Genomic DNA, 23,666 nt, shown 5'->3' on the forward strand with positions numbered 1-23,666 from the left:
CATAGTTCCACCCCGTCAGTTTGGCCCCATAGTTCCACCCCGTCAGTTTGGCCCCATAGTTCCACCCCGTCAGTTTGGCCCCATAGTTCCACCCTGTCAGTTTGGCCCCATAGTTCCACCCTGTCAGTTTGGCCCCATAGTTCCACCCTGTCAGTTTGGCCCCATAGTTCCACCCTGTCAGTTTGGCCCCATAGTTCCACCCTGTCAGTTTGGCCCCATAGTTCCACCCTGTCAGTTTGGCCCCATAGTTCCACCCTGTCAGTTTGGCCCCATAGTTCCACCCTGTCAGTTTGGCCCCATAGTTCCACCCTGTCAGTTTGGCCCCATAGTTCCACCCTGTCAGTTTGGCCCCATAGTTCCACCCTGTCAGTTTGGCCCCATAGTTCCACCCTGTCAGTTTGGCCCCATAGTTCCACACGCATCAGTCGTGTTGCTAAGCAACCAACCTTTCTAAAAAATAAAAAAAACATTTCCCCTTTGTTTTAACACAACACATATAAAATATAACCTTGTAGTTTGTTACAAACTGACTTGTTCCTTTGGATGTATGTACACACCTATTGTTGATATGGTAAAAACAGTTTTATATTGAATTAAATACCTGTTAAAAGTTATGGTTGAATAAAAATGGTTTTATACGAGTAGAGATGACTGGTCTTTGTTTTATGTGATTACACATGCCAATGTTAAATATAGAAATAAAATGTTCAACTCCGTTCGTCTTCAAAACATATTTTAATAAGAAAAGAAGAATCTAAAATTGGAGTAAGCAGCATGACACTATTTCCACAGCAGCTCTTCTTCCAACGGTCAAATTAAGTCCCATATTGGACCTGGGTACTGTATTAAAACCGACAACTACTACCAGGTCGACCCCTCTCAACAGGTATGCTTTCACTCCTCAGAATAACAAGTGTGTGAGCTGAATACTAAATAAAGACACTGCCTAAACATTGCTATGAATGAATCCCAGCCTTAGTCTGTACATAACTATATAAAAAGGGGAAATCTCAAACACTTAAAGACAAAGTGAAGTAATTACTGTTCCCAACGCAACGGGACAGAGGCTACAGACACGTTCTCTTGGGGTGTTCCTCCGTCTTGTCCTGAGCTTCTCTCTTCAGGGCCGGCGGCTGGACCTGAGCTTCGGCACTGTCCACGGTCTCCACCACACCACCCTACACACACACACACACTATTAATTAACTGCTGAAGGCAAGCATTAATATATACTATGTGCTCTTCAAATGGAATACTGAACTTAATTCAGGAGATATTTGATCATTGAACAGCATATTAAGCTCTGCAGCTACAGTTCCCTTAATAAAATAGCCTGGTATCTCTGCAGCTACAGTTCCCTTTATAAAATGTCCTGATATCTCTGCAGCCACAGTTCCCTTAATAAAATGGCCTGGTATCTCTGCAGCTCCAGTTCCCTTAATAAAATAGCCTGGTATCTCTGCAGCTCCAGTTCCCTTAATAAAATAGCCTGGTATCTCTGCAGCTATAGTTCCCTTAATAAAATGTCCTGGTATCTCTGCAGCTACAGTTCCCTTTATAAAATGTCCTGATATCTCTGCAGCCACAGTTCCCTTAATAAAATGGCCTGGTATCTCTGCAGCTCCAGTTCCCTTAATAAAATAGCCTGGTATCTCTGCAGCTCCAGTTCCCTTAATAAAATGTCCTGGTATCTCTGCAGCTCCAGTTCCCTTAATAAAATGGCCTGGTATCTCTGCAGCTCCAGTTCCCTTAATAAAATGGCCTGGTATCTCTGCAGCTACAGTTCCCTTAATAAAATGTCCTGGTATCTCTGCAGCTACAGTTCCCTTAATAAAATGTCCTGGTATCTCTGCAGCTACAGTTCCCTTAATAAAATGGCCTGGTATCTCTGCAGCTATAGTTCCCTTAATAAAATGTCCTGGTATCTCTGCAGCTCCAGTTCCCTTAATAAAATGTCCTGGTATCTCTGCAGCTCCAGTTCCCTTAATAAAATGTCCTGGTATCTCTGCAGCTACAGTTCCCTTAATAAAATGTCCTGGTATCTCTGCAGCTACAGTTCCCTTAATAAAATGTCCTGGTATCTCTGCAGCTAGTTCCCTTAATAAAATGTCCTGGTATCTCTGCAGCTCCAGTTCCCTTAATAAAATGTCCTGGTATCTCTGCAGCTACAGTTCCCTGGCGAGAAGACAAATCTTATTGGTCACATATTTAACAGATGTTATTGGTCCATATTTAACAGATGTTATTGGTCACATATTTAACAGGTGTTATTGGTCCATATTTAACAGATGTCATTGGTCCATATTTAACAGATGTCATTGGTCCATATTTAACAGATGTCATTGGTCCATATTTAACAGATGTCATTGGTCCATATTTAACAGATGTTATTGGTCCATATTTAACAGATGTTATTGGTCCATATTTAACAGATGTTATTGGTCCATATTTAACAGATGTTATTGGTCCATATTTAACAGATGTTATTGGTCCATATTTAACAGATGTTATTGGTCCATATTTAACAGATGTTATTGGTCCATATTTAACAGATGTTATTGGTCCATATTTATCAGATGTCATTGGTCCATATTTAACAGATGTTATTGGTCCATATTTAACAGATGTTATTGGTCCATATTTAACAGATGTTATTGGTCCATATTTAACAGATGTTATTGGTCCATATTTAACAGATGTTATTGGTCCATATTTAACAGATGTTATTGGTCCATATTTAACAGATGTTATTGGTCCATATTTAACAGATGTTATTGGTCCATATTTAACAGATGTTATTGGTCCATATTTAACAGATGTTATTGGTCACATATTTAACAGATGTTATTGGTCCATATTTAACAGATGTTATTGGTCCATATTTAACAGATGTCATTGGTCCATATTTAACAGGTGTTATTGGTTACATATTTAACAGGTGTTATTGGTCCATATTTAACAGGTGTTATTGGTCCATATTTAACAGATGTTATTGGTCCATATTTAACAGATGTTATTGGTCACATATTTAACAGGTGTTATTGGTCCATATTTAACAGATGTTATTGTGAGTTTAGTGAAATGTTATTGTTCCATATTTAACAGATGCATTAGTATCTAATTAAATGCTTGTTTTGGTCCAGTAATATTAACAAATGCTTGTGTTCCATATTTAACAGATGTTAATATTTAACTAAATGCTTGTGTTCCAGCTCCAACAGATGCAGTAATATTTAACTAAATGCTTGTGTTCCTAGCTCCAACAGATGCAGTAATATTTAACTAAATGCTTGTGTTTGGTCAACAGTAATTTAACAAATGCATTGGTCCATATTTAACAGTATGTAATATTTAACTAAATGCTTGTGTGGCCCTATTTAACAGATGTCAGTGATATTTAACTAAATGTTGTGTTCCATATCCAACAGATGTTATGCTTTGGTCCATATTTCAGATGTTATTGGTCCATATTTAACAGTTACAGTAATATTTAACAAATGTTATTGGTCCATATTTAACAGATGTTACAGTAATATTTAACTAAATGCTTTGTTTGGTCCATATTTAACTAGATGTTATTGTTCCTATTTAACAGTATTGGTCCATATTTAACAAATGTTATTCCCAGCTCCAACAGTACAGTAATTTAACAAATGTTATTGTTCCTATTTAACAGATGTTATTGGTCCATATTTAACTAAATGCTTATTGTTCCTAGCTCCAACAGATGTTAGTCCATATTTAACTAAATGATGTTATTGCTCCAACAGTCCAGTATTCTAACTAAATGTTATTGGTCCATATTTAACAGTACAGTAATATTTAACAAATGTCATTGTGTCCATATTTAACAGTGCAGTAATATTTAAATGCTTGTGTTTTGGTCCAGTAATATTAACTAAATGCTTATTGGTCCATATTTAACATGTTACAGTAATATTTAACTAAATGCTTATGTTCCATATTCAACAGTACAGTCCATATTTAACTAAATGTTATTGTTCCATAGCATCAACAGTACAGTAATGGTCCAATTTAAATGCTTGTTTCCTAGCTCCCAGTAATATTAACTAAATGTTATTGTTCCATATTTAACAGTACAGTAATATCTAACTAAATGCTTGTGTTCCTAGCTCCAACAGTGCAGTAATATCTAGCAAACGCTTGTGTTCCAAAGCTCCAACAGATGTTATTGTGAAGTGAAATGCTTGTGTTTCTAGCTCCACACAGTAATATCTAACTAAATGCTTGTGTTCCCAGCTCCAACAGTACAGTAATATCTAACTAAATGCTTGTGTTCCTAGCTCCAACAGTGTAGTGATATCGAACTAAATGCTTGTGTTTCTAGCTCCAACAGTGCAGTAATATCTAACTAAATGCTTGTGTTCCTAGCTCCAACAGTGCAGTAATATCTAACTAAATGCTTGTGTTCCCAGCTCCAACAGTACAGTAATATCTAACTAAATGCTTGTGTTCCCAGCTCCAACAGTACAGTAATATCTAACTAAATGCTTGTGTTCCTAGCTCCAACAGTGCAGTAATATCTAACTAAATGCTTGTGTTCCCAGCTCCAACAGTACAGTAATATCTAACTAAATGCTTGTGTTCCTAGCATCAACAGTACAGTAATATCTAACTAAATGCTTGTGTTCCTAGCATCCAACAGTACAGTAATATCTAACTAAATGCTTGTGTTCCTAGCATCAACAGTACAGTAATATCTAACTAAATGCTTGTGTTCCTAGCTCCAACAGTAATATCTAACTAAATGCTTGTGTTCCTAGCTCCAACAGTGCAGTAATATCTAACTAAATGCTTGTGTTCCCAGCTTCAACAGTGCAGTAATATCTAACTAAATGCTTGTGTTCCCAGCTCCAGCAGTAATATCTAACTAAATGCTTGTGTTCCCAGCTCCAACAGTAATATCTAACTAAATGCTTGTGTTTCTAGCTCCAACAGTGCAGTAATATCTAACTAAATGCTTGTGTTCCTAGCTCCAACAGTGCAGTAATATCTAACTAAATGCTTGTGTTCCTAGCATCAACAGTACAGTAGTATCTAACAATTCACAACAATACACACATCTAAAAGTAAAAGAATGGAATTAAGAAATATATAAATATTAGGACGAGCGGAGTGACATTGACTAAAATCCAGTAGAATAAACAGAGTATATACATATGAGACGATTATGTAAACATAATGGCCAGTGATGTCATGTCTATGTCTAGAGGGCAGCAGTCTCTAAGGTGCACTGTTGAGTAGCCAGCCAGTGATGGCTGTTTAACAGTCTGATGGCCTTGAGATAGAAGCTGTTTTTCAGTCTCTCGGTCCCAGCTTTGATGCACCTGTACTGACCTCGCCTTCTGGATGATAGCGGGGTGAACAGGCAGTGGCTCGGGTGGTTGTTGTCCTTGATGATCTTTATGGCCTTCCTGTGACATCGGGTGGTGTAGGTGTCCTGGAGGGCAGGTAGTTTGCCCCCGGTGATGCGTTGTGCAGACCTCACTACCCTCTGGAGAGCCTTACGGTTGAGGGAGGAGCAGTTGCCGTACCAGGCGGTGATACAGCCCGACAGGATGCTCTCGAATGTCTTCAGGCTCCTGAGGTTGAAGAGGCGCTGCTGTGCCTTCTTCACCACACTGTCTGTGTGGGTGGACCATTTCAGATCATCAGTGATGTGTAGGAACTTGAAGCTTTCCAACTTCTCCACTACTGTCCCGTCGATGTGGATGGGGGGGGGCTCCCTCTGCTGTTTCCTGAAGTCCACGATCATCTCCTCTGTTTCGTTGAGGTTATTTTCATGGCACCACACTCCCAGGACCCTCATCCACTACATAACATGACTACATTGACATGAAGTTACAGCACCACCTTGTGGAGAGAAGACACCACTACATACAGTCACTCAGTGTGTCTACGGTCCACATATCTTACCACCTGGTTAACATTACCTTGTTGTTCTGAACAGCGTGTTTCTCTGTCCATCTCTTGGCCTTCTCCAGATATACCTGCTTGCTGTACTTCAACTCTGACGACTGGGAGAGAAACAGACAGTGTGTGAGACGGATAACGTCACCGAGGGGGAGTTGGGAAAAAACAAAAAACACATTTCCAATTCACACATACATTAATACACACTTGTACATGTGTGAAATAGGGCCAATGCACCCACCAAAAGGATGATTAATTATGAATTATACCGAACAAAAAGATAAAAACGCAACATGCAACAATTTCAAATAAGGAAATCAGTCCATCGAAATAAATTCATTAGGCTCTAATCTACGGATTTCACTGTGCTGCAATGGAAGGGCCGGGAGGGCAAAGGCCCAGCCACTGGGGAGCAGGGCCCGGCCGCTGGGGAGCAGGGCCCGGCCGCTGGGGAGCAGGGCCCGGCCGCTGGGGAGCCGGGCCCGGCCGCTGGGGAGCCGGGCCCGGCCGCTGGGAGCAGGGCCCGGCCGCTGGGGAGCCGGGCCCGGCCGCTGGGAGCCGGGCCCGGCCGCTGGGGAGCCGGGCCCGGCCGCTGGGGAGCAGGGCCCGGCCGCTGGGGAGCAGGGCCCGGCCGCTGGGGAGCAGGGCCCGGCCGCTGGGGGAGCCGGGCTGGGGAGCCGGGCCCGGCCGCTGGGGAGCCGGGCCCGGCCGCTGGGGAGCAGGGCCCGGCCGCTGGGGAGCAGGGCCCGGCCGCTGGGGAGCAGGGCCCGGCCGCTGGGGGAGCCGGGCCCGGCCGCTGGGGAGCAGGGCCCGGCCGCTGGGGAGCCGGGCCCGGCCGCTGGGGAGCCGGGCCCGGCCGCTGGGGAGCCGGGCCCGGCCGCTGGGGAGCAGGGCCCGGCCGCTGGGGAGCAGGGCCCGGCCGCTGGGGAGCAGGGCCCGGCCGCTGGGGAGCAGGGGCCCGGCCGCTGGGGAGCAGGGCCCGGCCGCTGGGGAGCAGGGCCCGGCCGCTGGGAGCCGGGGGAGCCGGGCCCGGCCGCTGGGGAGGGCCCGGCCGCTGGGGAGCAGGGCCCGGCCGCTGGGGAGCAGGGCCCGGCCGCTGGGGAGCCGGGCCCGGCCGCTGGGGAGCAGGGCCCGGCCGCTGGGGAGCAGGGCCCGGCCGCTGGGGAGCAGGGCCCGGCCGCTGGGGAGCAGGGCCCGGCCGCTGGGGGAGCAGCAGGGCCCGGCCGCTGGGGAGCAGGGCCCGGCCGCTGGGGAGCAGGGCCCGGCCGCTGGGGGAGCAGGGCCCGGCCGCTGGGGAGCAGGGGGAGCAGGGCCCGGCCGCTGGGGAGCAGGGCCCGGCCGCTGGGGAGCAGGGCCCGGCCGCTGGGGAGCAGGGCCCGGCCGCTGGGGAGCTACAGGACCATCATCAACTCTGCTCGTCCAACATCTCATTACAACATCATGGGCATTAATATGGAGTTGGTCCCCCTTTGCTGCTATAACAGCCTCCACTCTTCTGGGAAGGCATTAATATGGAGTTGCTCCCCCCTTTGCTGCTATAACAGCCTCCACTCTTCTGGGAAGGTTTTCCACTAGATGTTGGAACATTGCTGCTATAACAGCCTCCTCTCTTCTGGGAAGGCTTTCCACTAGATGTTGGGACATTGCTGCTATAACAGCCTCCACTCTTCTGGGAAGGCTTTCCACTAGATGTAGGAACATTGCTGCTGTAACAGCCTCCACTCTTCTGGGAAGGCTTTCCACTAGATGTTGGAACATTGCTGCTATAACAGCCTCCACTCTTCTGGGAAGGCTTTCCACTAGATGTTGGAACATTGCTGCTATAACAGCCTCCACTCTTCTGGGAAGGCTTTCCACTAGATGTTGGAACATTGCTGCAGGGACTTGCTTCCATTCAGCCACAAGAGTATTAGTGAGGTCGGGCACTAATGTTGGGTGATTAGGCCTGGCTCGCAGTCAGCCTTCCAATTCATCCCAAAGGTGTTTGATGGGGTTGAGGTCAGGGCTCTGAGCAGGCCAGTCAAGTTCTTCCACACCGATATTGACAAACTATTTCTGTATGGATCTGTATGGATGGGGGGCATTGTCATGCTGAAACAGGAAAGGGCCTTCCCCAAACTGAATCATCTAGAATGACATTGTATGCTGTAGCGTTAAGATTTCCCTTCACTGGAACTTAGGGGCCCGAACCATGAAAAACACCCCCAGACCATTATTCCTCCTCCACCAAACTTTACAGTTGTCACTAAGCATTCTCCTGGCTTCCGCCAAACTCAGATTCGTCAGTCAGAGGCCTGCCAGATGGTGAACCGTGATTCATCACTCCAGACAACCCATTTCCACTGCTCCAGAGTCCAATGGCGGTGAGCTTTACACCCCTCCAGCCAACGCTTGGCATTGCGCATGGTGATCTTAGACTTGTGTGCAGCTGCTCGGTCATGGAAACCCATTTCATGAAACTCTCGACGAACAGTTCTTGTGCTGACGTTGCTTCCAGAGGTAGTTAGGAACTCGGTAGGTTGAACCTGAGGACAGATTATTTTTACACGATACAAGCTTCAGCGGTCCGATTCTGTGAGCTCGTGTGGTCTACCACTTCGTGGCTGAGCCGTTGTTGCTCCTAGACATTTCCACTTCACAATAACAGCACTTACAGTTTACCGGTGCAGCTCTAGCAGGGCAGAAATGTGATGAACTGACTTGTTGTGGAAAGGTGGCATCCTATGACGGTGCCACGTTGAAAGTCACTGAGCTCTTCAGTAAGGGCCATTCTACTGTCAATGTTTGTCTATGGAGATTGCATGGCTGTGTGCTCGATTTTATAAACCTGTCAGCAACGGGTGTCACTGAAATAGCCGAATCCACTCATTTAAAGGGGTGTCCAAATACTTTTGCATATATATATAGGGGTTAGTCTGTCTGTTATATCAGCTATGGGGTCAGTCTGTCTGTTATATCAGCTATGGGGTCAGTCTGTCTGTTATATCAGCTATGGGGTCAGTCTGTCTGTTATATCAGCTATGGGGTCAGTCTGTCTGTCTGTTATATCAGCTATGGGGTCAGTCTGTCTGTCTGTTATATCAGCTATGGGGTCAGTCTGTCTGTTATATCAGCTATGGGGTCAGTCTGTCTGTTATATCAGCTATGGGGTCAGTCTGTCTGTTATATCAGCTATGGGGTCAGTCTGTCTAGTCTGAGTCGTTGTACAGACAGGGACAGTGAAGGAGTGTTACTCACTATGTCAGCCATGAGTGGGTCGTCAAGGTTGGGTTCAGCCATCAGCAGCTGTATGGAGGTGAGCACTGTGGAGATGTTCAGGGAAGGTTTCCACGCACCCTGCACACACACACACACACACACACACACACACACACACACACACACACACACACACACACACACACACACACACACACACACACACACACACACACACACACACACACACACACACACACACACACACACACACACACACACACACACACACACACACAAAGAGAAGAGGTGCTACACATGGTGCAGAGGTTGGCTGTCCATGTTGTATCTTGGGTGGGCGTGTGTGTGTGTGTGTTACCCTGGTGCTAGTTTGAGTGTGTGTGTGTGTGTGTATGTGTGTGTGTGTGTATGTGTATGTTACCCTGGGTGCTCGTTTGAGTGTGTGTGTGTGTTACCCTAAGTGGTAGTTTGAGTGTGTGTGTGTGTTACCCTAAGTGGTAGTTTGAGTGTGTGTGTGTGTGTGTGTTACCCTGAGTGGTAGTTTGAGTGTGTGTGTGTGTGTGTGTGTGTGTGTGTGTGTGTGTGTGTGTGTGTGTGTGTGTGTGTGTGTGTGTGTGTGTGTGAGTGTGTGTGTGTGTGTGTGTGTGTGTGTGTGTGTGTGTGTGTGTGTGTGTGTGTTACCCTGAGTGGTAGTTTGAGTGAGTGTGTGTTACCCTGAGTGGTAGTTTGAGTGAGTGTGTGTGTGTGTTACCCTGAGTGGTAGTTTGAGTGTGTGTGTGTGTGTGTGTTACCCTGAGTGGTAGTTTGAGTGTGTGTGTGTGTGTGTGTGTTACCCTGAGTGGTAGTTTGAGTGTGTGTGTGTGTGTGTGTTACCCTGAGTGGTAGTTTGAGTGTGTGTGTGTGTTACCCTGAGTGGTAGTTTGAGTGAGTGTGTGTGTGTGTGTTACCCTGAGTGGTAGTTTGAGTGAGTGTGTGTGTGTGTTACCCTGGGTGGTAGTTTGAGTGTGTGTGTGTGTGTGTGTGTTACCCTGAGTGGTAGTTTGAGTGAGTGTGTGTGTGTGTGTGTTACCCTGAGTGGTAGTTTGAGTGAGTGTGTGTGTGTGTTACCCTGAGTGGTAGTTTGAGTGAGTGTGTGTGTGTGTTACCCTGGGTGGTAGTTTGAGTGAGTGTGTGTGTGTGTTACCCTGGGTGGTAGTTTGAGTGAGTGTGTGTGTGTGTGTGTGTTACCCTGGGTGGTAGTTTGTGTGTGTGTGTGTTACCCTGAGTGGTAGTTTGAGTGAGTGTGTGTGTGTGTGTTACCCTGGGTGGTAGTTTGAGTGTGTGTGTGTTACCCTGAGTGGTAGTTTGAGTGTGTGTGTGTGTGTGTTACCCTGGGTGGTAGTTTGAGGGCGTCGTGACAGATGCGACCATTGTTGTCTATGTTGGGGTGGTAGATGGGGGTCAGGAATCTCATCTTAGGGGGCTCAAAGGGATACCTGGAGGGTTAAGAGAGAACTTAGGGGGTTCAAACAGATACCTGGAAGGTTAAGAGAGAACTTAGGGGGCTCAAAGGGATACCTAGAGGGTTAAGAGAGAACTTAGGGGGTTCAAACAGATACCTGGAAGGTTAAGAGAGAACTTAGGGGGCTCAAAGGGATACCTAGAGGGTTAAGAGAGAACTTAGGGGGTTCAAACAGATACCTGGAAGGTTAAGAGAGAACTTAGGGGGCTCAAAGGGATACCTAGAGGGTTAAGAGAGAACTTAGGGGGTTCAAACGGATACCTGGAAGGTTAAGTGAGAATGATCACGATGATTGTACCTAAAACATGTACTAGACCTGTATCTACTCAGGTGTGTTATGTCAGTCACATCATCATACCTGTCTGGAACTATGATCTCCAGTGAGAAGACTCCTCCTTCAAACGGAGTCTCAGCGCCGCCCACTATTTCTACACGGGACAAGGGACAGTAACAACACCTATAGACGTTTATATCTATATAAAACGACGTCATTGATCACTACTATAAATGTATGTTTATAACATACGGTATATATTATTGATTAACACCAATAGGCTATCAACGGCGGATGCATGAAAAGAGTTCCTTCAACACATATACTGGCACCCACCGAGAGGCTACATAACCGTAGGACTGACTGATCTATAAGTTGATTGATACTCACGGGCCCGGAGCTCGTCCATCTTCCCCTCGGTCTGCCAGCAAGTGATCCCCGGTGAAGGCTCCATGCTCAGCAGCTGTAACTCGCGCTTCAGACGTGAGGTCCTCTGCATTTTCTCGCTCTGAGACACCCGGTGAAAGACATGTTTAACTAGTTCGCTAAGTAAACGAGTTAGTTAACTACAGACCAACCATAGCTAGCTATATAACGTTACAGTAGCTAAGTTAGAAGCTTTGCGTCAACTAACGTTATTTACGTTAGTCATGATGCTGGACACTTGTTGGGTATATTATTATCGACACATTTGGGCTTACCTGGACAAAATACTATGTCGTTTTTTCGCTTCAACTACACCTGTAGGCGACAGAAAGAAGTAGCTAGCAAGGGGGTTGACAGAATGTTTAGATTTTCCCTCCTTATACCTCAACGGAAATCCGGGTTTTGGTGAAGTGCATTTTGGGTGTTGTAGTTCATTGGCAGAACGTAGAAAACTTCTCAAAGAAAATTGTAGACCATCTACCACAGCTTCATCCAAATTATAGACAAATTTGACACTAAGTCAATATACATATATTCAGGTTTATTGTAATAATAAAACAAAGTTTCTTAGGTTTATTTTATCAAATTCAACTGGTATGAAGTACCACTGTATGAGTCATAATACCCATCAAACTTAGCAGTCAAACAAGGAAATGGTTCCAATCATTTTTCCACCATTCACTTTTTCGATAGAGGATTTTAGAAACACTTAAAATTAAATAAACATTCTCCTTCTCCCAAATCCAGATAGCTGATGTTCTGAAACAGCTGCCAAATCTGGATCCCTACAAATCAGCCGGGCTAGACAATCTGGACCCTCTCTTTCTAAAATTATCAGTCGAAAATGTTGCAACCCCTATTACTAGCCTGTTCAACCTCTCTTTCATATCGTCTGAGATTCCTAAAGATTGGAAAGCTGCAGCGGTCATCCCCCTCCGCTATGCAATCTGATTTTCCGAGCTGGTCATAGGTGCACCTTAACCACGCTCAAGGTCCTAAACGATATCATAACCGCCATCGATAAATGACAGTACTGTGCAGCCGTCTTCATCGACCAGCCCAAGGCTTTCGTTGTCAATCACCGCATTCTTATCGTCAGACTCAGCCTTGGTTTCTCTAATGACTTCCTCGCCTGGTTCACCAACTACTTCTCAGACAGAGTTCAGTGTGTCAAATCTGATGGCCTGTTGTCCGGACCTCTGGCTCTATGGGGGTGCCACAGGGTTCAATTCTCAGGCCGACTCTTTTCTCTGTATATATCAATGATGTCGCTCTTGCTGCTGGTGATTCTCTGATCCACCTCTACGCAGACGACACCATTCTGTATACATCTGGCCCTTCTTTGGACACTGTGTTAACAAACTTCCAAACAAGCTTCAATGCCATACAACTCTCCTTCCGTGGCCTCCAACTGCTTTTAAAATGCAAGTAAAACTAAGTGCATGATCTTCAACCGATCACTGCCCGCATCTGCCCACCTGACTAGCATCAATACTCTGGACGGTTCTGACTTAGAATATGTGGACAACTACAAATACCTGGGTGTCTGGCTAGACTGTAAACTCTCTTCCCAGACTCATATTAAGCATCTCCAATCAAAAACCCTAGTAAAACTGACTATTCTACCGATCCTTGACTTCGGTGATGTCGTACCAGGCAGTGATGGAACCCGTCAGGATGCTCTCGATGGTGCAGCTGTAGAACCTTTTGAGGATCTGAGGACCCCATCTTTTCAGTCTCCTGAGAGGGGAATAGGTTTTGTCTTGCCCTCTTCATGACTGTCTTGGTGTGCTTGGACCATGTTAGTTTGTTGGTGATGTGGATGCCAAGGAACTTGAAGCTCTCAACCTGCTCCACTACAGCCCCGTCGATGAGAACGGGGGCGTGCTCGGTCCTCCTTTTCCTGCAGTGCACAATCATCTCCTTTTGTCTTGATCACGTTGAGGGAGAGGTTGTTGTCCTGGCACCACACAGTCAGGTCTCTGATCTCCTCTCTATAGGCTGTCTCATCGATGTCAATGATCAGGCTTACCACTGTTGTGTCATCAGCAAACTTACTGATGGTGTTGGAGTCGTGCCTGGCCATGCAGTCGTGAGTGAACAGGGAGTACAGGAGGGGGACCCCTGAGTGGCCCCCGTGTTGAGGATCAGCGGGGCGGATGTGTTGTACCTTGGTGTTCTTAGGCACAGGGACTATGGTGGTCTGCTTGAAACATGTTGGTATTACAGACTCAGACAGGGAGAGGTTAAAAATGTCAGTGAAGACACCTGCCAGTTGGTCAGCGCATGCTCAGAGTACACGTCTGGGTAATCCGTCTGGCCCTGCGGCCTTGTGAATGTTGACCTGTTTAAAGGTCTTACTCACATCGCCTGCAGAGAGCTTGATCACACAGTCATCCGGAACAGCTGATGCTCTCATGCATGTTTCAGTGTTACTAGCTTCGAAGCGAGCATAGAAGTAATTTAGCTCATCTGGTAGGCTCGTAACACTGGGCAGCTCTCGGCTGTGCTTCCCTTTGTAGTCTGTAATAGTTTGCAAGCCCTGCCACATCCGACGAGTGTCAGAGCGGTTGTAGTACGATTCGATCTTAGTCCTGTATTGAAGCTTTGCCTGTTTGATGGTTTGGAGGGCATATCGGGAATTTCTTATAGGCAGCTCTAACCTTTAGCTCCGTGCGAATGTTGCCTGTGGGGGCGACGTCCTCGATGCAATTATTGATAAAGCCAATGACTGATCTGGTGTACTCCTCAATGCCATCGGAAGAATCCAGGAACGTATTCCAGCCTTTGCTAGCAAAACAGTCCTGTAGCTTAGCATCAGCTTCATCTGACCACTTTTTTATAGACACTGGTGCTTCCTGCTTTAATTTTAGCATGAAAGCAGGAATCAGGAGGATAAAGTTATGGTCAGATTTTCCAAATGGAGGGCGAGGGAGAGCTTTGTTTGTGTCTCTGTGTCTGGAGTAAAAGTGGTCCAGAGTTTTTCCCCTCTGGTTGCACATTTAACATGCTGATAGAAACGAGGTAAAACTTAGTTAAGTTATGTTTTCCTGCATTAAAGTCCCTGGCCACTAGGAGCGCCACCTCTGGATGAGTGTCTTCCTGTTTGCTTATGGCCGTATACAGCTCATTGAGTGCGGTCTTAGTGCCAGCATCGGTTTGTGGTGGTATGTAGACAGCTACAAAAAAATACAGATGAAAACTCTCTAGGTAGATAGTGTGGTCTACAGCTGAATCACGAAATACTCTACCTCAGATGAGTAAAACCTTGGGACTTCCTTAGATATCGTGTACCAGCGATTGTTTACAGAATGGAAGGCAAAGGGCAGATTAGCCACTTGTCGCCTGATCCTCACAAGGCATCCCGATTTCTTTCCGCGAAACCTACGTTTCCTTTTCCAGCGAATCACGGGGATCTGGGTCTGGGCGGGCGTCCGTAGTATATCACGTCTGACTCATTGAAGAACTCCTCGTCCAATTTGAGGTGAGTAATCACAGTTCTGATGTCCAGAAGCTCTTTTCGGTCATAAGAGATGGTAGCAGCAACATTATGTTACAAACAAGTTACGGACAATGCGAAAAAACAACAAAATAGCACGGTTGGTTACGAGCCGATAAGATGGCAGCTCTATTGGGCCGATTCTGGGCAGTCAATCATTTTGATTCTGGGCTGATTCAATCAGTTCTGGGCACCAGAAGACGGCCGCTTCTGGGCAGATTCCTCATTGCTAGCTGGCCCCCCAGATCCCCAACCCGGTTAGGTCCCACCCACTCCTAAAACCAAAGTAGCGCTCCTGTCTAAATCATTTAATATATAGGAAAATGTTTTTCTGTACACACCAGGTTCGGCTGGTTGCACTTTTATCATGGTCCCTTAGCTGTGAGTGCACAATTATTCCCCTACTAAAAACAACATTGAGTAAACATAATCGAACGGAGGGGGGAAAGGGCTGTACCTTGCTCTCTATTGTTATTTGATTCTAGATATATCACATTAATCATCTTAGGACCTTCCATCGAAGAGGTACTGACGAGCAAACTCCGAATATCAAACCAATATCCAAACTGAAAACAAATGTAATGCTGCGTTAGCTGGGGAGGGCTCATTAGGACGAATGAATGAACCGAATCCGTTTGTCCCCCTTTTTTGATGTATTGTTTATTGAATCAAAAATAAACACACAATTAGACATAATTGAGTTCAAGAATTGACAAGAGCATAGAAGATAAACAAAAAAATAAGATGTTTCTTCCCACTCAACTCCAGCTGTCCGACATTCGTCATACATTTTGGGCACCAGGCGTCCGTATAGCCTCTCCAGAAAAACAACACGCACTCAATTTAGATATTCGGGTTTGAGTTCATGGAAGTGATATCTGCACTTGTTTTTAAAACACACACCTCTATGGATCCTTTCGATTTCGATACCCGGAAACGAGGATCATATGTCATCATAGTTGTCGGGTTGAAAATCATGTCCAGCTACGTTTGGATTCCATAATAATTTATTCGGACCCTTAATCGACAGAAGTCTTATAGAGAGAATTCATCGTATTACCGGTCGGATTGTTGATCACCTGAGTTGAGGAATCTATAGAGAATTATTCTACTCGTCTACTTCCGGACAGACAGGTAGAGGACGATGGAAGACGGAGGCAGCTCCCCGCCTGATCTGATCAAGGTAAACTGAAGCCCTGATGACACGAATAGGAAACGCGTTCAGGTCCTACAAGTAATGTTTCCGTTTAATATGAATATATGGAGCGATGGATTATGTTGGTTTTACACAGTTTGTCACTTGTTTTTACTCCCAGCGAATGTTTGATCAGTTTAAGAAAGAGAGACTTTCACTTTTGCATTCACTTCTGCGTGTGTGGTTTCATGCTCGCTTAGATAAAAATAAATTCACTGATAAAGGAGACAGATTAGTTGTGGGCTTGACTGTGTTGTATTTGAAAAAATAGAACTTCAAATTATAATATAAAAAGGTGTGTGTGTGTGTGTGTGTGTGTGTGTCTCTGTGTGTGTGTGTCTGTGTGTGTGTGTGTGTGTGTGTGTCTGTGTGTGTGTCTGTGTGTGTGTGTGTGTGTGTGTGTGTGTGTGTGTGTGTGTGTGTGTGTGTGTGTGTGTGTGTGTGTGTGTGTCTCTGTGTGTGTGTGTCTGTGTGTGTGTGTGTGTGTGTCTGTGTGTGTGTGTGTGTGTGTGTGTGTGTCTGTCTGTGTGTGTGTGTGTGTGTGTGTGTGTGTGTGTGTGTGTGTGTGTGTGTGTGTGTGTGTGTGTGTGTCTGTGTCTGTGTGTGTGTGTCTGTGTCTGTGTGTGTGTGTGTGTGTGTCTGTGTGTGTGTGTGTCTGTGTGTGTGTGTGTCTGTGTGTGTGTGTCTGTGTCTGTGTCTGTGTCTGCGTGTGCGTGTCTGTGTCTGTGTCTGTGTCTGTGTCTGTGTCTGTGTCTGTGTCTGTGTCTGTGTGTGTGTGTGTGTGTGTGTGTGTGTGTGTGTGTGTGTCTGCGTGTGTGTGTGTCTGTGTGTGTGTGTGTGTGTGTGTGTGTCTGTGTGTGTCTGTGTGTGTGTTTGTGTGTGTGTGTGTGTGTGTGTCTGTGTCTGCGTGTGTCTGTGTCTGTGTGTGTGTGTGTCTGTGTGTGTGTGTGTGTGTGTGTGTGTGTGTGTGTGTGTGTCTGTGTGTGTGTGTGTGTCTGTGTGTGTCTGTTTGTGTGTGTGTGTGTCTGTGTGTGTGTGTGTCTGTGTGTGTGTGTGTGTGTGTGTGTGTGTGTGTGTGTGTGTGTGTGTGTGTGTGTGTGTGTGTGTGTGTGTGTCTGTGTGTCTGTGTGTCTGTGTGTGTGTGTGTGTGTGTGTGTGTGTGTGTGTGTGTGTGTGTGTGGTGTGTGTGTGTGTGTGTCTGTGTGTGTGTGGTGTGTGTCTGTGTGTGTGTGTGTGTGTGTGTGTGTGTGGTGTGTGTGGCAGGACCATGGAGAAACCAGTCATGTTCTCACTCCCCTAGCCCCTGGCAGAGGAGTGCTGTTCCCTTCATCGCTCCTTCCTCCCTGCTCTACCCTCCTCCCTCCAGTCATCCCCCCTTCACAGGACGACCTGTGGCAGCTACCAGGAAGACTACGTGAGTCAAACACACACAAATATACACACACACTTGTTGGCTAACAGCTCCGTGTATGTGTGTATGTGTGTGTGTATGTATGTATGTATGTATGTATGTATGTATGTATGTATGTATGTATGTATGTATGTATGGGATTTTTGCTCACCGTTCTTGTGATCATTTTGACCCCACGGGGTGAGATCTTGCGTGGAGCCCCAGATCGAGTGAGATTATCAGTGGTCTTGTATGTCTTCCATTTCCTAATAATTGCTCCCACAGTTGATTTCTTCAAACCAAGCTTCTTACCTATTGCAGATTCAGTCTTCCCAACCTGGTGCAGGTCTACCATTTTGTTTCTGGTGTCCTTTGACAGCTCTATGGTCTTGGCCATAGTGGAGTTTGGAGTGTGACTGTTTGAGGTTGTGGACAGGTGTCTTTTATACTGATAACAAGTTCAAACAGGTGCCATTAATACAGGTAACGAGTGGAGGACAGAGGAGCCTCTTAAAAAAGAAGTTACAGGTCTGTGAGAGCCAGAAATCTTGCTTGTTTGTAGGTGACCAAATACTTATTTTCCACCATAATTTGCAAATAAATTCATTAAAAATCCTACAATGTGATTTTCTGGATTTTCTTTTCTCATTTTGTCTGTCATAGGTGAAATGTACCTATGATGAAAATTACAGGCCTCTCTCATCTTTTTAAGCGGAAGAACTTGCACAATTGGTGGCTGACTAAATACTTTTTTGCCCCACTGGATGTGTGGGGGTATAAACCCATCTCTGTGGGATAAGGAGCCTATTTTATATTACCTTTATTTAACTAGGCAAATCAGTTAAAAACAAATTAATTTTTACAATTACGGCCTACCGGGGAACAGTGGGTTAACTGCCTGGTTCAGGGGAACAGTGGGTTATTACTGCCTTGTTCAGGGGAACAGTGGGTTATTACTGCCTTGTTCAGGGGAACAGTGGGTTAACTGCCTTGTTCAGGGGAACAGTGGGTTAACTGCCTTGTTCAGGGGAACAGTGGGTTATTACTGCCTTGTTCAGGGGAACAGTGGGTTATTACTGCCTTGTTCAGGTGAACAGTGGGTTATTACTGCCTTGTTCAGGGGAACAGTGGATTAACTGCCTTGCTCAGGGGAACAGTGGGTTATTACTGCCTTGTTCAGGGGAACAGTGGGTTATTACTGCCTTGTTCAGGGGAACAGTGGGTTATAACTGCCTGGTTCAGGGGAACAGTGGGTTAACTGCCTTGTTCAGGGGAACAGTGGGTTAACTGCCTTGTTCAGGGGAACAGTGGGTTATAACTGCCTTGTTCAGGGGAACAGTGGGTTAACTGCCTTGTTCAGGGGAACGGTGGGTTAACTGCCTTGTTCAGGGGAACAGTGGGTTATTACTGCCTTGTTCAGGGGAACAGTGGGTTATTACTGCCTTGTTCAGGGGAACAGTGGGTTAACTGCCTGGTTCAGGGGAACAGTGGGTTATTACTGCCTGGTTCAGGGTAACAGTGGGTTAACTGCCTTGTTTAGGGGAACAATGGGTTATTACTGCCTTGTTCAGGGGAACAGTGGGTTATTACTGCCTGGTTCAGGGGAACAGTGGGTTATTACTGCCTGGTTCAGGGGAACAGTGGGTTATTACTGCCTGGTTCAGGGGAACAGTGGGTTATTACTGCCTGGTTCAGGGGAACAGTGGGTTAACTGCCTTGTTCAGGGGAACAGTGGGTTATTACTGCCTGTTTCAGGGGAACAGTGGGTTATTACTGCCTGGTTCAGGGGAACAGTGGGTTATTACTGCCTTGCTCAGCGGAACAGTGGGTTATTACTGCCTGGTTCAGGGGAACAGTGGGTTATTACTGCCTTGTTCAGGGGAACAGTGGGTTAACTGCCTGGTTCAGGGTAACGGTGGGTTAACTGCCTTGTTCAGGGGAACAGTGGGTTATTACTGCCTTGTTCAGGGGAACAGTGGGTTAACTGCCTTGTTCAGGGGAACAGTGGGTTAACTGTCTTGTTCAGGGGAACAGTGGGTTATTACTGCCTGGTTCAGGGGAGCAGTGGGTTATTACTGCCTTGTTCAGGGGAACAGTGGGTTACTACTGCCTTGTTCAGGGGAACAGTGGGTTACTACTGCCTGGTTCAGGGGAACAGTGGGTTATTACTGCCTGGTTCAGGGGAACAGTGGGTTAACTGCCTTGTTCAGGGGAACAGTGGGTTATTACTGCCTTGTTCAGGGGAACAGTGGGTTAACTGCCTGGTTCAGGGGAACAGTGGGTTAACTGCCTTGTTCAGGGGAACAGTGGGTTAACTGCCTTGTTCAGGGGAACAGTGGGTTAACTGCCTTGTTCAGGGGAACAGTGGGTTAACTGCCTGGTTCAGGGGAACAGTGGGTTATTACTGCCTTGTTCAGGGGAACAGTGGATTATTACTGCCTGGTTCAGGGGAACAGTGGGTTAACTGCCTTGTTCAGGGGAACAGTGGGTTAACTGCCTAGTTCAGGAGAACAGTGGGTTAACTGCCTGGTTCAGGGCAACAGTGGGTTATTACTGCCTTGTTCAGGGGAACAGTGGGTTATTACTGCCTGTTTCAGGGTAACAGTGGGTTATTACTGCCTGGTTCAGAGTAACAGTGGGTTAACTGCCTTGTTCAGGGGAACAGTGGGTTATAACTGCCTGGTTCAGGGGAACAGTGGGTTATTACTGCCTGGTTCAGGGGAACAGTGGGTTATTACTGCCTGGTTCAGGGGAACAGTGGGTTAACTGCCTTGTTCAGGGGAACAGTGGGTTATTACTGCCTTGTTCAGGGGAACAGTGGGTTATTACTGCCTTGTTCAGGGGAACAGTGGGTTATTACTGCCTGGTTCAGGGGAACAGTGGGTTATTACTGCCTGGTTCAGGGGAACAGTGGGTTATTACTGCCTTGTTCAGGGGAACAGTGGGTTATTACTGCCTGGTTCAGGGGAACAGTGGGTTATTACTGCCTGGTTCAGGGGAACAGTGGGTTATTACTGCCTGGTTCAGGGGAACAGTGGGTTAACTGCCTTGTTCAGGGGAACAGTGGGTTATTACTGCCTGGTTCAGGGGAACAGTGGGTTATTACTGCCTTGTTCAGGGGAACAGTGGGTTAACTGCCTTGTTCAGGGGAACAGTGGGTTATAACTGCCTGGTTCAGGGGAACAGTGGGTTATTACTGCCTGGTTCAGGGGAACAGTGGGTTAACTGCCTTGTTTAGGGGAACAGTGGGTTAACTGCCTTGTTCAGGGGAACAGTGGGTTATTACTGCCTGGTTCAGGGGAACAGTGGGTTATTACTGCCTTGTTCAGGGGAACAGTGGGTTACTACTGCCTTGTTCAGGGGAACAGTGGGTTACTACTGCCTGGTTCAGGGGAACAGTGGGTTATTACTGTCTTGTTTAGGGGAACAATGGGTTATTACTGCCTTGTTCAGGGGAACAGTGGGTTATTACTGCCTTGTTCAGGGGAACAGTGGGTTATTACTGCCTTGTTCAGGGGAACAGTGGATTAACTGCCTTGCTCAGGGTAACAGTGGGTTATTACTGCCTTGTTCAGGGGAATAGTGGGTTATTACTGCCTTGTTCAGGGGAACAGTGGGTTATAACTGCCTTGTTCATGGGAACAGTGGGTTAACTGCCTTGTTCAGGGGAACAGTGGGTTATAACTGCCTTGTTCAGGGGAACAGTGGGTTAACTGCCCCGTACAGGGGAACAGTGGGTTAACTGCCTTGTTCAGGGGAACAGTGGGTTTTTACTGCCTGGTTCAGGGGAACGGTGGGTTAACTGCCTTGTTCAGGGGAACAGTGGGTTATTACTGCCTTGTTAAGGTGAACAGTGGGTTATTACTGCCTTGTTCAGGGGAACAGTGGGTTAACTGCCTGGTTCAGGGGAACAGTGGGTTATTACTGCCTGGTTCAGGGTAACAGTGGGTTATTACTGCCTGGTTCAGGGTAACAGTGGGTTAACTGCCTTGTTTAGGGGAACAATGGGTTATTAGTGCCTTGTTCAGGGCAACAGTGGGTTATTACTGCCTGGTTCAGGGGAACAGTGGGTTATTACTGCCTGGTTCAGGGGAACAGTGGGTTATTACTGCCTGGTTCAGGGGAACAGTGGGTTAACTGCCTTGTTCAGGGGAACAGTGGGTTATTACTGCCTGTTTCAGGGGAACAGTGGGTTATTACTGCCTGGTTCAGGGGAACAGTGGGTTATTACTGCCTTGCTCAGCGGAACAGTGGGTTATTACTGCCTGGTTCAGGGGAACAGTGGGTTATTACTGCCTTGTTCAGGGGAACAGTGGGTTAACTGCCTGGTTCAGGGGGTTAACTGCCTTGTTCAGGGAACAGTGGGTTATTACTGCCTTGTTCAGGGGAACAGTGGGTTAACTGCCTTGTTCAGGGGAACAGTGGGTTAACTGCCTGGTTCAGGGGAACAGTGGGTTATTACTGCCTTGTTCAGGGGAACAGTGGGTTACTACTTCCCGGTTCAGGGGAACAGTGGGTTATTACTGCCTGGTTCAGGGGAGCAGTGGGTTATTACTGCCTTGTTCAGGGGACCAGTGGGTTACTACTGCCTTGTTCAGGGGAACAGTGGGTTACTACTGCCTGGTTCAGGGGAACAGTGGGTTATTACTGTCTTGTTCAGGGGAACAGTGGGTTAACTGCCGTGTTCAGAGGAACAGTGGGTTATTACTGCCTTGTTCAGGGGAACAGTGGGTTAACTGCCTGGTTCAGGGGAACAGTGGGTTAACTGCCTTGTTCAGGGGAACAGTGGGTTAACTGCCTTGTTCAGGGGAACAGTGGGTTAACTGCCTTGTTCAGGGGAACAGTGGGTTAACTGCCTGGTTCAGGGGAACAGTGGGTTATTACTGCCTTGTTCAGGGGAACAGTGGATTATTACTGCCTGGTTCAGGGGAACAGTGGGTTAACTGCCTTGTTCAGGGGAACAGTGGGTTAACTGCCTAGTTCAGGGGAACAGTGGGTTAACTGCCTGGTTCAGGGGAACAGTGGGTTATTACTGCCTTGTTCATGGGAACAGTGGGTTATTACTGCCTGTTTCAGGGGAACAGTGGGTTATTACTGCCTGGTTCAGGGGAACAGTGGGTTATAACTGCCTGGTTCAGGGGAACAGTGGGTTATAACTGCCTTGTTCAGGGGAACAGTGGGTTATTACTGCCTTGTTCAGGGGAACAGTGGGTTATTACTGCTTTGTTCAGGGGAACAGTGGGTTATTACTGCTTTGTTCAGGGGAACAGTGGGTTATTACTGCCTTGTTCAGGGGAACAGTGGGTTAACTGCCTGGTTCAGGGGAACAGTGGGTTAACTGCCTGGTTCAGGGGAATAGTGGGTTAACTGCCTGGTTCAGGGGAACAGTGGGTTAACTGCCTTGTTCAGGGGAACAGTGGGTTAACTGCCTTGTTCAGGGGAACAGTGGGTTAACTGCCTTGTTCAGGGGAACAGTGGGTTAACTGCCTTGTTCATGGGAACAGTGGGTTAACTGCCTTGTTCAGGGGAACAGTGGGTTAACTGCCTTGTTCAGGGGAACAGTGGGTTAACTGCCTTGTTCAGGGGAACAGTGGGTTAAACTGCCTTGTTCAGGGGAACAGTGGGTTATTACTGCCTTGTTCAGGGGAACAGTGGGTTAACTGCCTTGTTCAGGGGAACAGTGGGTTAACTGCCTTGTTCAGAGGAACAGTGGGTTAAACTGCCTTGTTCAGGGGAACAGTGGGTTATTACTGCCTTGTTCAGGGGAACAGTGGGTTATTACTGCCTGGTTCAGGGGAACAGTGGGTTATTACTGCCTTGTTCAGGGGAACAGTGGGTTAACTGCCTTGTTCAGGGGAACAGTGGGTTATTACTGCCTTGTTCAGGGGAACAGTGGGTTATTACTGCCTGGTTCAGGGGAACAGTGGGTTAACTGCCTTGTTCAGGGGAACAGTGGGTTATTACTGCCTTGTTCAGGGGAACAGTGGGTTATTACTGCCTTGTTCAGGGGAACAGTGGGTTATTACTGCCTGGTTCAGGGGAACAGTGGGTTATTACTGCCTGGTTCAGGGGAACAGTGGGTTATTACTGCCTTGTTCAGGGGAACAGTGGGTTATTACTGCCTTGTTCACGGGAACAGTGGGTTATTACTGCCTTGTTCAGGGGAATAGTGGGTTATTACTGCCTTGTTCAGGGGAACAGTGGGTTATAACTGCCTTGTTCATGGGA

General features: G+C 46.8%; 2 protein-coding genes across 8 annotated transcripts in view; one reads left to right on the top strand and one right to left on the bottom strand.

The window, feature by feature from the left end:
• Positions 1-716: 716 nt before the first annotated feature.
• On the bottom strand, positions 717-11,784 carry ube2t (ubiquitin-conjugating enzyme E2T (putative)). The gene is made up of 7 exons (XM_052484259.1): positions 11,630-11,784; positions 11,319-11,436; positions 11,013-11,082; positions 10,523-10,628; positions 9,172-9,270; positions 5,955-6,038; positions 717-1,178 (listed from the first exon to the last, which is right to left on the bottom strand). The coding sequence occupies exons 2-7, from the start codon at positions 11,425-11,427 to the stop codon at positions 1,068-1,070; spliced, it is 579 nt and encodes a 192-aa protein (XP_052340219.1). The 5' UTR covers positions 11,428-11,436; positions 11,630-11,784; the 3' UTR covers positions 717-1,067.
• A 3,639-nt stretch (positions 11,785-15,423) lies between these two features.
• Positions 15,424-23,666, top strand: part of etv7 (ETS variant transcription factor 7) — a 91,837-nt gene continuing 83,594 nt past the window's right edge. For 3 of the 7 annotated variants that reach the window (XM_052484265.1, XM_052484263.1, XM_052484264.1), the window contains exons 1-2: positions 15,426-16,036; positions 17,312-17,462. In XM_052484265.1, coding sequence (XP_052340225.1) covers positions 15,998-16,036; positions 17,312-17,462 — 190 coding nt within the window. In that variant the 5' untranslated portion in view covers positions 15,426-15,997. Of the gene's footprint in view, positions 16,037-17,311; positions 17,463-23,666 lie in introns of all 7 variants that reach the window. The other 4 variants (XM_052484260.1, XM_052484262.1, XM_052484261.1 and 1 more) reach the window with 4 other exon arrangements.

The sequence above is a fragment of the Oncorhynchus keta genome, chromosome 28 (assembly GCF_023373465.1).
Source record: "Oncorhynchus keta strain PuntledgeMale-10-30-2019 chromosome 28, Oket_V2, whole genome shotgun sequence".
NCBI classification, from domain to species: domain Eukaryota; kingdom Metazoa; phylum Chordata; class Actinopteri; order Salmoniformes; family Salmonidae; genus Oncorhynchus; species Oncorhynchus keta.